This window comes from Lagenorhynchus albirostris, unplaced genomic scaffold, assembly GCF_949774975.1.
Source record: "Lagenorhynchus albirostris unplaced genomic scaffold, mLagAlb1.1 scaffold_257, whole genome shotgun sequence".
Taxonomy (NCBI): Eukaryota; Metazoa; Chordata; class Mammalia; order Artiodactyla; family Delphinidae; genus Lagenorhynchus; species Lagenorhynchus albirostris.
In genome coordinates, this window is record NW_026783405.1 from 292 (window position 1) to 14147 (window position 13856).

The following is a 13856-nucleotide window of genomic DNA, read 5'->3' on the forward strand; positions in this document are numbered from 1 at the left end:
AAATTTTTTTAATTGCAGTATAGTTGGTTTACAGTATTGTATTAGTTTCAGGTATACAGCATAGTGATTCTAAAATTTTATACGTTATACTCCATTTATAGTTATTATAAAATATTGGCTGTATTCCCTGTGTTGTACAATGTATCCTTGTAGCTTATTTATTTTATACATTGTAGTTTGTACCTCTTAATCTCCTAAGGCCTATTTTGCCCCTCCCCCTTCCCTCTCCCCACTGGTAACCAGTAGTTTGTTCTCTATACCTGTGAGTCTGTTTTTTTAAATATTCACTAGTTTGTTTTGTTTCTTAGTTCCATATATAAATAATACCATACAGTATTTGTCTTTCTTTGTCTGACTTATTTCACTTAGCATAATACCCTCCAAGTCCATCCATGTTGTTGCAAATGGCAAATTCTCTTTCTTTTTTATGGCTGAGTAGTATTCCATTGTATATATAGACCACACTTTCTTTATCCATTCATCCGTTGACGGACACTTAGGTTGCTTCCACATTTTGGCCATTGTAAACAATGCTGCTATGGACATTGAGGTGCACATATCTTTTCAAATTAGTGTTTTCATTTTCTTCAGATATATACCTGGGAGTAGAATTGTTGGATCATATGGTAGTTCTATTTTTAGTTTTTTGAGAAAACTTTATACTGTTTATGGATGGATTGAATTTGACCCTTAGGGGTGAAGATAACTTTTTGAAATCTATCCCATGAGGTGTTAAAGTGGATGAAAAGATGAACATACACATTCAAAGAATATAAAATAATTATTGAACAGAAGCTGGGAAAAAGGATAGAGAAAATGTATCAGGGAACATGCTTCTGGGCCTTTCTGTAATCCACCAGGGCGTGTACACGCTCAGACAATCATAGGGCTACGTCTGTCTGTGAAAAATTTCAGCCAAACATCTGACTAAAAGGTACTTTCGTTATTGACACAAGAGTTAAGCTATGCTAATAAACAGGAATAAAATGACCTGAACCTTTCTCATTACAGTCTTAGAGCAGTTCAGCTCTGTGGAGTAGCTCCTTCTCTTAGAAGTCCTGTTCACACACACACACACACACCGAGAGGACTTCTAACCTGTCAGCCTTCCCTGTGTCACCCTGGCCAACACACCCTCACAAAACAATTATTCTGTCCAGCAACTGCTTTTTCAAAACTGCTTCCGGTTTTCTGATCCTTTGTGTCCCTTTACTGAGTTGCTGCCAAGGGAGCCTGTTTGCTCTTAGCTGTTTGTTTTGTTCTGTTCTTCCTGCCTCTCAGCCTCCCAGGTTTATTCCCTGCCCTGCTGCCTAAGGCGGCCTCCTGACCACATGACTGCTTTCCTGTAAAGAGACGCCCTTCTCCCTTGAGATCTGAAAATACACCAAGATCTGGGAGGCTGGGCTCTGCCCTGATCGCACTGTGTGGCCCCTCCTGGTCCCGAAGCCTGAGGTCCCCTTTCATCTTTCCTTCCCATTTGCTGCCCCTTTGGTTCCACCTGCCCTTGGCCATCCTTCTCTCCTTTGGCATCATGGTTCCAGTGCTGGACCCAGGAGCCGCTTTGCTCTCCTGCTACCCAGTGACCCTCACCCTCCCTAGGGTTCTGGGGAAGGAAGTGGGGTTGGGAAGTCAGGAGAAACCAGGTTCAGGCAGGTTCATGCCCTGCTTCTGCTGCTCCCTGGCTGTGTGGCCCTGTTTCCTGACATTTCTGAACCTGATTTCTCCAATTGAAACCCCCTGGAATGATGTGTTGATTGCAGTTCACCAACCCTGCTTCTCAAAGGCATAGTGAGCACTTTTTCTTCTCTCCCCGCTCCACACCCCGACAAGGCTGGGTTTGAGGTTCCGTGAAAGCTCTGGCAGCCCCGCCGCGGGGCTGGGGCTCGGCATATGGCCCCTGGAGTCTGGGGTGGGAGAGCTGTGGAGGATGGGTGCAGGGCATCCAGCTGACACCAATAGCCCAAGGATCAGGATATCAGCGGCCTGTGTTATCAAATAACTGGACCCGTAAGAAAAATTCTGGGTCCTTATTAATGGCACTGGGATTTCAATCTCCTCCCTCTCTCCAGGGTGCTGGCATGCTGGAACTTCCCTTCCCCTAATCCTCCCCTCTCAACTGAGAAACTGCTGACCGGGAGGGATTTGCTCCCCGCGAGCCAGGGCTGCCCTCACAATTTAATGTCTGTGATCGGCTAAGCCCTCAGACTGAGCTCTGCTTCCACGTTCCCGGGGTGTCTCTGCTGGGGCTTCTGTATACGGCCCCCCAGAAGTCGCTGCGCGGGGAGCCGGGCCTGGTCTGGCTCCACTTCTTGCGGAAGAGACCCGGGGGGGCAGAAGCTCCTTGGAAGGGCCCCTCCATGACCACACGTGTTTCTAGGGAACTTAGGTCCCACCTCCCAGCTACAGGAAGAAGCCATCGGCCTCTCGTCCTCAGAGTGTGCAGCTGCAAGGGGCTTGTCCAAAAGCGTATCTGATCATAGCTTCTTTCTCCAAGTGCCCAACACCCTTCCTCTTTTTCCTTGGCTTTTGGATAAAAATAAAAAATTTTTTTTTTCTTTTTTTGGCCACGCAGCACACGGGAGCGCAGAGTCTTATCTGTGCCCAGCTGTGGCCTTGATGGCCGCTGGCTGTGAACTGTCTGTTCTCCCGAGGGTTGAGGCTCTCTCCGCCAGGGTGGATTCTTCAGACAGCTGCCAACTGGATAGATGGAAAGAGCATCAGGTCTGCCTAGGATAACACCAGCCTTTTAAAACTTTAACTATATTTGTCTCAGAATTTTATTTTATTTTTTTAAATATGCCACTTCGGTATATTGATTTTAAAAACTATTTATTTATTATTTATTTATATTGGCTGTGCCGGGTCTTAGTTGCGGCATGCAGGATCTAGTTCCCTGACCAGGGAACGAACCTGGGCCCCCTGCATTGGGAGCGTGGAGTCTTACCCACTGGACCACCAGGGAAGTCCCTAAGAATTTTCCTTATCTCAAAACCAATATTATAACAACACTGAAGAGAGATTTTAACAGAAAAAAAAGACCCATCATAATTCTCCACCATTAGACCCAACCATTGGTCATCCAATCATGACTTTGGTCAAGACAGTTAGGAGCTTGCCAAGGTAGGATGGTGTCCTGCCTCGGGGGGGATCTACTTTAGGAAGCCTCTGGAAGGGCCAGGTCCTCGGGCCAGCCCACCTGTGAAGGCCCGGGGTGGTGGAGGTAAGGGGTGGGGGGGACCTTTTATCTCTCGACCTCCCTTCAGTGGAGAAAGAGATGGTAGGATGGGCGAAAAGGTGAGTAACACGTAGACCCTGCAGGAAGTCATCTCCCCAAATCTTCTCACGCGATGTCTTGGTGGGCTGACGGAAAACAGTTTCTTGCTTGCCTTTGCAGTCACCTATATAAGAAGAACCTTGATGTGACCAAAATCCGAAAGGGAAAACCTCAGCCACTTCTCAGAGTGGATGACCATGATTTCACCATGAGGCCCGCCTTTGGAGGTAAGACTGCGTCCTCCCCTCGGCCCTCTGGGGACTGATCCCAGGGCTGCTTCCTGCTGCTCCTGCACTGGGTTCCCTCAGACACAGCCCTCCCCCCGGGGTCCCTGATTTTCCCCCTCACACTCAGAGAAGCCCAGCTGGCTCCCAGTCACTAATTATCCCCAGGAGAAAAGAGCTGGAAGGAATTGAGTGGAGAGGGCTGTTGAGAAAAGGACCTGAGGGTGATTAAGCTGTTTACATTCACGGAGGCCCAGCACTGCTGCTGCCAACTTTCCTTTATGAAAAAAATAAGAGCATAAGAGCTGCGTGGGCAGGGGGCAGGGGGAGGGTGGGTGGCAGGGCTGGAGCGTCCACACAGAAAAGGACCCCCTGGCTCTGCTATCCCGTGCCTGGCTGGGAATTTGGGGTTCTGAGGGGGGCCCCCTGCTTGCCAATGCAGCGATAGTTTAACGCCTGGCAAAGGTCCCTTGCAGAATTGCCCCAAAGGAGCTTCCCTGCTTCGGCGGGGTGGGGAGGAGTGGTGGCCGGAACAGGAGGAATGCCACAGCGGGGAGGGGGCTGGGAAAGGAGCCAGCCATCTGCACCCACCAGGCAGGGAGAGGGATGAGAACTGCAGAATGCATGAGACACGGGGCCCACGTCCCCCCTGTGCAGGTGGGGAAACTGAGGCCCGGAGCATGGCCGCTGATGGGCCTCCGGCCAGAGAGACCCAGGCAGGCGGGTTTCCATTTCCCCTTTATCTCGCTCTTGAGCTCCTCTCAGGTGCAAACGTTCTCCTGGGGCAGCAGGAAGAAGTAGAGGTGACTTGTGGGCAAGTCACCGACCCTCTCTGAGCTTCTGCTTGCTGGTGTGTGAAATGGGGATAGTAATCCGTCCATCTGGGGTTGCTGTCAGGATTAAACGAGATCATGTATGTACAGCCCTGGCACATACAGGCTCACAGCCCCTTAGAAAAACCCAGCTGTCAGGCCTCCCTCGTGTGACTGTTAGGGGATTAGGACATTAATTTATCCCAGAGGCCGTTGCAATTTACAAGGACTCAAAGCCTCCCACTCAGTTCCCTGAGACCTGACACCTGCCGAGCAGGAGAAGAGAGCAGGTGACAGATGACAAGCCCCTGCCTCTTCCTCCTGCCCCGATGGAATGCTGCACAGCTAGGGGTTCTGGTGCCCTCGAGGGCTTGTTTTGGGTAATGCCACCAAAGAGTTTTTTCTAAAATTTAATAACATTTCCGTGAATAAGCAGCTCTAAAATTAGCTGTATGTGCTCCAGGAAGTCCAAGCGAGACATCCTTGCTCCCCTTGCCTTTCTTCTAGAGGGTCGGGTAAGATGCAGAGGGCGACTGGAACAAGGTTGACAAACAACAGCATTAATGACAACAAACAACTTCTAGTGACTTCTGTTTCAGGCACCATTCTACTCAAGGTGCTTACAGACACGATCTGACTTCATTCCTCACAACTCCGTGAAGTAGGTACTATTATCATGCCCAGATGGGGAAACTGAGGCGCGGAGAGGTGAGGTGACTGGTCCAGGTCACACAGCTACTGAGGCAGGCCCACTCTCCTAGCTGGGTCTCTTTCTTACCCCCTCAATCCGCATGTCCCCCAGTGCTGGGCCACTAGGCAGAGCAGGCGTGTTTAGGGCTCACAAGGAATACTCCTAGGGGCCCCTGATAAGATGTTATTTTAAGTCAGAAGAAAAAAATAAAATTTTAGGTAGAAGAAAATGTTAATATATAATATTAATATATTCATCTTTATACCACCACAGTTGTATGCTTTTTAAATATGTTTTTTCTGGTGGAAGGGCCCACGAAGGCAAAAGTGCCCAGCACCCTCAAAAGTCACAACGTGACCTGGGGTCCAGGGGGTTAAGTGACGGCCACAGAACAACTGGGGGCAGAACCTGGGTTTCCTCTGTGATGTCACATGCAAAAGTGAAAGCCTCATTAAAACGCCCTCCTCCTCTGGGAGAAAGCCAGGGGAGCCAGGAGCTAGCTCTCAGGACTGGCAGGTGAAATCCTGCCACGTTCCCAGAAAACCCAGCTCTGAGTAGAATCATCCAACAGGGTGCTCCTTCCTCGAGCCACGTTTGAGGAGCAAATTGGACTTCGTGTATCCTGATCCCTGCAACTTCTGGTGCCGCCCAGAGTGTGGAGGATGAGGACAGTCCCTTGCCCCTGCCTGAGTGAGCCTCTGAGGCTGGGAAAGACCCTGACTTTAGGGAAAGCCGCCGGGGAAGGAGGTGTCACCTCCAGCAGGTGCGGTAAGACCTGAGGCTCTTACATCAGCCGTCAAGATCTGGGTCACCAAAGCCAAGGGAGGGGCTACTCCTCTTTTCCGAGCCCTCCCCCCAGAGCAGCTGGTCTTCTGGGCACCGTTTCTCCCCTGCAGGGCTTTCCTGGATGTCTAGATGTCACTTGGATGAAATAGGACCAGGGGAGCACATGGTGAGGTACACACACATGAACTCATAAATAAGAATCTTTGCAACTCGTGGAGTCCTGGCTGTTGCCAATCTGGCTCCCTGTGCCCCGACGCCGGATAAAAATACGGAGACAGAGAACTGGAAGATAAGAAATAGAGAGGCTTTTGATTTTCCTTGCCAGGCAAAGGGAAGACACAGGAGGCTAACGCCTCAAGAACTGTGCCCGCCTCCTTGGGGAATCGGAGAAGGTTTTACACGTGGGGCTCGGCTCGAAGGGGTATATGATAAGGATCAAAAGTAGTGAAGGTCTTGCATTTCTTTTCTTCTGCAAATTCATGGCCAAAGCTGGCATCAGGCAGCTCAGCACCCGGGTCTGGTGTCCCTGAAGTTATCGGCCCGTGAACAACTTTCTGAGATGAAGAGTGCTACAAGGGAGTGTAGGGGGAGAAGAAAGGCCAGGTACAACGGGTCATTTGTATGGAGTCAGAGAGGAATCAGCTCTGTGAAGGACAAGTCTAGCTACAAGTGTTTGTTAGTAGTAACAGCTAAACAATAACCAAGATTGCTTAACTCTTTCAGACCTGTTTATGTTGATTCCCCAGCCTGTTCATTGTTTCCTTATTTTCCTTGTTTATCACAAAGGTCTCATTTCTATTTTTGCTGCAACATGGCCAGCAGGCTGGATGGGGCCATCAGAGAGGAGGGAGCTTCCCACCACCTGGGGTTCCAATGATTGCTGTAATCCATAATCCCTGGAGCACCTGCAGATGGTTTAGAGCCAAGAAGCCTTCCTTGCAGGTCCTCCTGAGGGTCTCCATTCCATCCAGCCCCTCACTTCTGCGCAGAGGCACTGGCCAGGGCGTGGGTGTGTCTCTGAGGGAGGAGGCTTGCAGACAGCACATAGATGGCTCTGTGTGAGTAAGAGAAAGCCTGCCTTCCTTGGGGGCAGCCCTGTGCCAGATACCTGGTCCAAAGCAGAGCCTGGGCTCAACCGGCCCTAATGCCGGCCCAGCCTAACACGCCCCTCTAAAAGGCAGCCATGCACGCTCAGCAGGCCACGCCAACAAGATGCCCGTCAACGATTGTGGGGTATGTGTTGCATCCCTGTCTTCTCTTCCTAACTTGTTTTTCGAAGAGGGGCTTCCTTGTGGACTGACATTTAAAAATAATTGCTAGAGAGGAATTTGCCTAAGACTAGATATCCCTCGGATGACCTTTTCAGTCTGGAAAAAGAAAAGATTAAAAATCTAGCAGCTTCCTAATAATCCCAGGGATCAGTTGAAACAAAAATATCTGGTCTAAGCTGCCAGCTGCCTGGTTTGCTGGTGTGTCCTGGTTAGGAGAACCTCCAGAGGCCTGGGGTTTCCCCTCCATTTGTTAGGAGAACGAGTGCAATGCTGATTTTTTAAAACTAAAATTAAAAAGACTGTGCTAAAACATACATAGCAGAAAATGTACCATTTTAACCATATAGTTCAGTGGTGAAAGAATATTCACGTTGTTGTGCAGTCGTCACCAGCATATATCTCCAGAACTTTTTCATCTTCCTAAATTGTCAATGAAACAATAACTCTTTTTTTTAAAAAAACAAATTTATCTGTTTATTTTTGGCTGCGCATGGGCTTTCTCTAGTTGCAGAGAGCAGGGGCTGCTCTTCGCTGTGGTGCGTGGGCTTCTCATTGTGGTGGCTTCTCTTGTTGCGGAGCGTGGGCTCTAGGCAAGCGGGCTTCAGTAGTTGTGGCTTGCGGGTTCTAGAGCACAGGCTCAGTAGTTGTGGCGCACAGACTTAGCTGCTCTGCGGCATGTGGGATCCTCCTGGACCAGGGATCGAACCCGTGTCCCCCGCATTGGCAGGCAGATCCCTAACCACTGCACCACCAGGGAAGTCCCGAAACAATAACTCTTTACTCCTGCTTTCCCCTGCCCCTGGCAACCACCATTCCCCTTTCTGTCTCTATGAATTTGACCGCTCTAGGTTTCTCATGTTAGTGGAATCATACAGTATTTGTCTTTTTGGGACTGGCTTATTCACTTAGCATTATGCCTTCAAGGTTCATCCATGTTGTAGCGTGTAAGGCCAAATAATATTCCATTGTATGAATATATCACATCTTGTTTAATCGCCATTCATCTGTCAATGGACATTTGGGTTGTTTTTACCTTCTGGCTCCCGGGAATAATTCTGCCATGGACATGTGTGTGCAAACATCTATTCAAGACCCTGTTTTCAATTCTTCGGGGTATATACCCAGAAGTGGAATTGCTGGGTCACATGGTAGCTCTATGTTTAGTTTTTTCAGAAACTCCCACACTTTCTTCTACAGCAGCTGCATCAGTTTACATCCTCACCAGCATGATACTGATTTTTAATTCAAACTGTAGAGATGGAAGGTAAAGGTGGGGTGTAATGTCATCACAGATTCTTTTGAATTACATCCAAGGAGTTTGTTAGGATGGTCAGGAAGTGACCACAAAGTAGGTTAGGTTCTCCAACCAAAATACTTTCACTTTCATTCATAAGACAAGTACGTTGTGTTTTGGAGCTGTTATGTGTGAAGCAGGGTCCGTGGCATTCGGGGACCCAGCAGTGAGCAAGACAGCCACAGTCCTTGGAGTGTCAATGCTCTGGTTGGGGAGACCAGTGTTAATGAAATCCTCACATCAAGTTGTTAAATTATGGAGAGATGCTGGAAGGACAGGGGAGCCGTGGGGTGCGAGCAGCAGGGTCTGGCCATGGGCACCAGGGAAGGGTGGCCCCGAGGAGCCTGGGAGGATGAAGGCCAAGGAGCAACCCTTGCCGGGAAGGGTGTGCATTCGGTCACTCTGCCTGACACGACAGAGTGTTCCCAGGAAGCTAACAGTCTACAAGGGAAACAGAGAAATGACTAAGTGCAGTCAAGTATCACAGAAGCAATGTAGGGCATCTCTGCTGACGGGGGGAACTGAGTGGTCAGCTCCATCCAGAGAGGAAACCAGCAAGCTGGCAGTGACGCCTTCATTCAGGAGGCGATGCTCGCAATGAGTCGGGAAAGATGCGCAGGGGGTGAGCCCAGGGGGTGGGAGGGAAGGAGGGATCAGGGAGGAGGGTGCTCACGGATAACAGGAGGGCAGCGGAATGCGAGCAGCGTGTGTGTGTGTGTGTGTGTGTGTGTGTGTGTGTGTGTGCGCATATGTGTGTAGAGGGGGCAGTGCAGCCCAGGCTGCGGAAGGGCAAGATGATACCTGTGCTTTAGAAAGCTCCCTGAGGGTCTGCTAGGAAGAGGCTGGAGCAGCTAAGAATGGATGCGGGACGCTAGCTGGCCACTTCAGCCATGGTCCAGGTCTGAGTTGATGGGGGTTAAGCTAAGGCCTAGAAAGAATGGATAAAGAAGATGTGTGGCTTCCCCAGTGGCGTAGTGGTTAAGAATCCGCCTGCCAATGCAGGGGACTCAGGTTCGAGCCCTGGTCTGGAAAGATCCCACATGCCGCGGAGCAACTAAGCCCGTGCACCACAGCTACTGAACCTGCGCACCTAGAGCCCGTGCTCTGCAACAAGAGAAACCACCGCAATGAGAACCCCTCACAACGCAACGAAGAGCAGCCCCCGCTCGCTGCAACTAGAGAAAGCCCACGTGCAGCAACGAAGACCCAACGCAGACAAAAATAAATAAACTAAAAAAAAAAAAAAAAAAGATGTGGTACATATATACAATGTAATATTAGCCATAAAAAAATGAAATAATGCCATTTGCAGCAACATGGATGAACCTAGAGATTTTCATACTGAGTGAAGTAAGTCAGAGAGAGAAAGACAAATATCATATGATATCACTCATATGTGGAATCTAATTTTAAAAAATGATACAAATGAACTTATTTACAAAACAGAAACAGACTCACAGATTTCAGAAACAAACTTATGGTTACCAAAGGGAAAATGTTAGGGGGACGGATAAATCAGGAGTTTGGGATTAACATACACACACTACTATACATAAGATAGATAACCAACAAGGACCTACTGTATAGCACAGGGAACTCTACTCAGTATTCTGTGATAACCTATATCAGAAGAGAATCTGAAAAAGAATGGATATATGTATATGTATAACTGAGTCACTTTGCTGTACACCTAAAACGAACACAACATTGTAAATCAACTATACTCCAATTAAAAAAAAAAAGTGGAGGGATCGTGAGGAGTGAAGGAGGGAGACAGCCACCGATGGAACCAGAGGAAGCTGGGACACCTGAGTGTCTGCCTGGGGGCGGCCATCCACCCAGAAGGAGCCCAGGCGGGAGGCATTGGGAAAAGCTACAGTAACAGTGGGGGGACAGTGGAGAGTTTAATGATGGTCTGTTCACAAAGGGGTGGGCAGGGTTAAAGGAAACCAGCAAGCTGGCAGTGAAGCCTTGAGGGCTGGAAGAGTGTGGAGCCTTCACCAGGTTAGGGGTGGAGGGCAAGAGGAGGGAGCAGTTCCCAGAATCTGGAAAAGAGCCAGAGCCCTGGGAAGGGGATGCCCTACAGGGGAGCCCTGGCGTCCAGGAGAGGACGGGCCCATGAAGCCTGCAGGGAGGGCTGGGGGAAAGAATCAGTTCGTCTCGTCTCCTCCAGCCTTCTGAGACCCGGTGGCACCTTCACTGGCTGAACCAACCAGAAGGCAGAAGACGAGGGCCCGCTGTGAGCAGCGGCCATAGGCCAAGGCAAGGGGGTCCTGTGTGTGATCACTCACCTGCACTCAGGGCGTGGTCTGTGGGCCAAGAGGACATGCCCACCTGAGATTTCCCTTCTAGGCCACACTTGGGTACTGGGACCCAGAATCATGTCCACACAGCCCAGAGCCCACCTCGGGACCTGCCCGGGCCTCCTCCCTAGGCGAGCCCCGGGGGTGGGGTTGGGGGCTGTACTGTGCATGCGGGGTCCCCCCTCCCCTCCCCTCCCCCTCCCCCTCCCCTCCCCTCTCCCCTCTCCTCTCCCCTCCCCCTCCTTTCCCCGTCCCCCTCCCCTCCCCTTCCACCCTCCCCAGCCCTATCCCACCCCCCACCCCCCACCCCCCCACCCCCGGTGCTGAGTGGGGCTGAGGGCTGCCTTTCAGACGGCTTTGGATAGAGCTCAGATAGTGGGCAGGGGTGTCCACCGGCACACGCCAGGCTCTTCTCTGTGCCGGCTGCTGCTGTGGGTGGGAAAAGGGCAGCTCCGGAGCTGGGCCCGCTCTCCCTGCCCTGCCATGTCCCAGCCGGAGCTCCCAGGAGTCAGAGTTCTGAGGCTGGGCTTGGCCTTCCGGGTTGATATGAACGTGTATTTGTCAAAGAAGTAGGCGAGGCTATATATCGTTTTGCAGTTTCTTAGCTTGATTTATAAGCTTTAGACATTCAAGCATGTGGCATATGGGCCCCCAGTTGTGCTCCTGCCTGGGGGTGGGTTTGTAAATGTGGACGCTGCCCTTACTGGTCAGCTGCCCAGCACAGAGCAGGGCGGAGTGTGGGTCTGCTTTCCCAGAGGGGCAACGGCTGGACCGGCCGAGATTGAGTGAGCGGGGAAGGTGGGACCAGGGGCAGGTTGGGGCAGTGGCTGGGCCTGCAGTACTCTCCCCATGTCAGCTTCTAGAGCACAGGAGAACCCTTCCTGCGCCACATGCAACCACCAAAGGGCTGAATTTAGGAGACGAAATACTGGCTCCTGTGCTTCCTTGAGATAACTGCAAAACCCATACTCCCGGCCATCACTTAGGCAACCTGCTGATTTTCTATCAGCTTTCTCTTAGGTGACTCAGGCAGGGAGCTGTGGAGACCTTGCTGATTTCGCCCCCCTCCCTCCTGCCCTTTCCCCTCCTAGATCAAGCTGAATCAATTCATGCATCACAGTGTCTCTCAGATCTGCCCCCTCACACCACACATTCTCAATGCCTTCTTGGGGGGGGTGAAAAAAATCTTAGACATTACAATGCTTGTGGCCCTCCAAAGTTCCACCTTCCCTTCCCATCTTATTCCTTAGTATTTAATTTAAATTTAAATGAATTCATACTTAAATAAATTAAATTTTCTCTTTTGTGGATGATAATAAGAAGGTTGGAAGCACTACCGAAACCAACACCATGGCCCCCAAACCATACCTCATAGCCAAACTCACCTTCTGGAAACACCCCTTCCCTGTGCTGCTCCCTCAGAAACTTCAGGGCTTCCCATATTCCATGGGATGAAATGCAGACCCGCCTCTCCCCTCTGTGTCCCGAAAGTTCCACGATCTGGCCCAGCTGCCTCCCCAGCTTACCTCCCCCTGACAGGACTCTTCTGTCGTAGAAGGCTCTCTCTTGCTGCACGTCCGTGCTCAAGTCTGCTATGAACATCTGTACATGGTGGCCCCCTTGCTTCATCTGACAGCCTGTCAGATGAAAGAGAAATTAAGGAAAGAATCCCATTCACCATTGCAACAAAAAGAATAAAATACCTAGGAATAAATCTACCTAGGGAGACAAAAGACCTGTATGCAGAAAACTCTAAGACACTGATGAAAGAAATTAAAGATGATACAAACAGATGGAAAGATATACCATGTTCTTGGATTGGAAGAATCAATATTGTGAAAATGACTATACTACCCAAAGCAATCTACCGATTCAGTGCAATCCTTATCAAATTACCAATGGCTTTTTTTACAGAACTAGAACAAAAAAATCTTAAAATTTGTATGGAAACACAAAAGATCCCGAATAGCCAGAGCAATCTTGAGGGGAAAAAAAATGGAGCTGGAGGAATCAGGCTCCCTGACTTCAGACTATACTACAAAGCTACAGTAATGAAGACAGTATGGTACTGGCACAAAAGCAGAAATATAGATCAATGGAACAGGATAGAAAACCCAGAGATAAACCCACGCACATATGGTCACCTTACCTTTGATAAAGGACGCAGGAATGTACAGTGGAGAAAGGACAGCCTCTTCAATAAATGGTGCTGGGAAAACTGGACAGGTACATGTAAAAGTATGAGATTAGATCGCTCCCTAACACCATACACAAAAATAAGCTCAAAATGGATTAAAGACCTACACGTAAGGCCAGAAACTATCAAACTCCTAGAGGAAACCATAGGCAGAACACTCTATGACATCAATCACAGCAAGATCCCTTCTGACCCACCTACTAGAGAAATGGAAATAAAAACAAGAATAAACAAATGGGACCTAAGGAAACTTAAAAGCTTTTGCACAGCAAAGGAAACTATAAACGAGACCAAAAGCCAACCCTCAGAATGGGAGAGAAAATTTGCAAACGAAGCAACAGGCAAATCTCCAAAATACATAAACAGCTCATGTAGCTCAATATCAGAAAAACAAACAACCCAATCCAAAAATGGGCAGAAGACCTAAATAGACATTTCTAAAGAAGACATACAGATGGCCAAGAGGCACATGAAAAGCTGCTTGAAATCACTAATTATTAGAGAAATGCCAACCAAATCTACAATGAGGTATCACCTCACACCAGTTAGAATGGGCATCATCAGAAAATCTGCAAACAACAAATGCTGGAGAGGGTGTGGAGAAAAGGGAACCCTCTTGCACTGTTGGTGGGAATGTAAATTGATACAGCCACTATGGAGAACAGTATGGAGGTCCCTTAAAAAACTAAAAATAGAATTACCATATGACCCAGCAATCCCACTACTGGGCATATACCTTGAGAAAACCATAATTCAAAAAGACACATGCACCCCAGTGTTCATTGCAGCACTATTTACAATAGCCAGGTCATGGAATCAACCTAAATGCCCATCGACAGATGAATGGACAAAGAAGATGTGGTACATATATTACTCAGCCATAAAAAGGAACGAAATTGGGTCATGTGTAGAGACGTGGATGGACCTAGAGACTGTCATACAGAGTAGAGTAATTCAGAAAGAGAAAAACAAATATTGTATATTAACGCATATATGTGGAATCT

At 49.1% G+C, this 13856-nt stretch overlaps 1 protein-coding gene across 1 annotated transcript in view; it reads left to right on the plus strand.

Annotated features, from left to right (window-relative positions):
• Window positions 1-3422: 3422 nt before the first annotated feature.
• The window catches only part of LOC132514330 (gamma-aminobutyric acid receptor subunit rho-2), a 30473-nt gene continuing 20039 nt past the window's right edge, over window positions 3423-13856 (plus strand). The window contains exon 1 of the mRNA XM_060138943.1: window positions 3423-3501. Within this exon, the coding sequence (XP_059994926.1) occupies window positions 3483-3501 (19 nt within the window). The 5' untranslated portion in view covers window positions 3423-3482. The remainder of the gene's footprint in view (window positions 3502-13856) is intronic.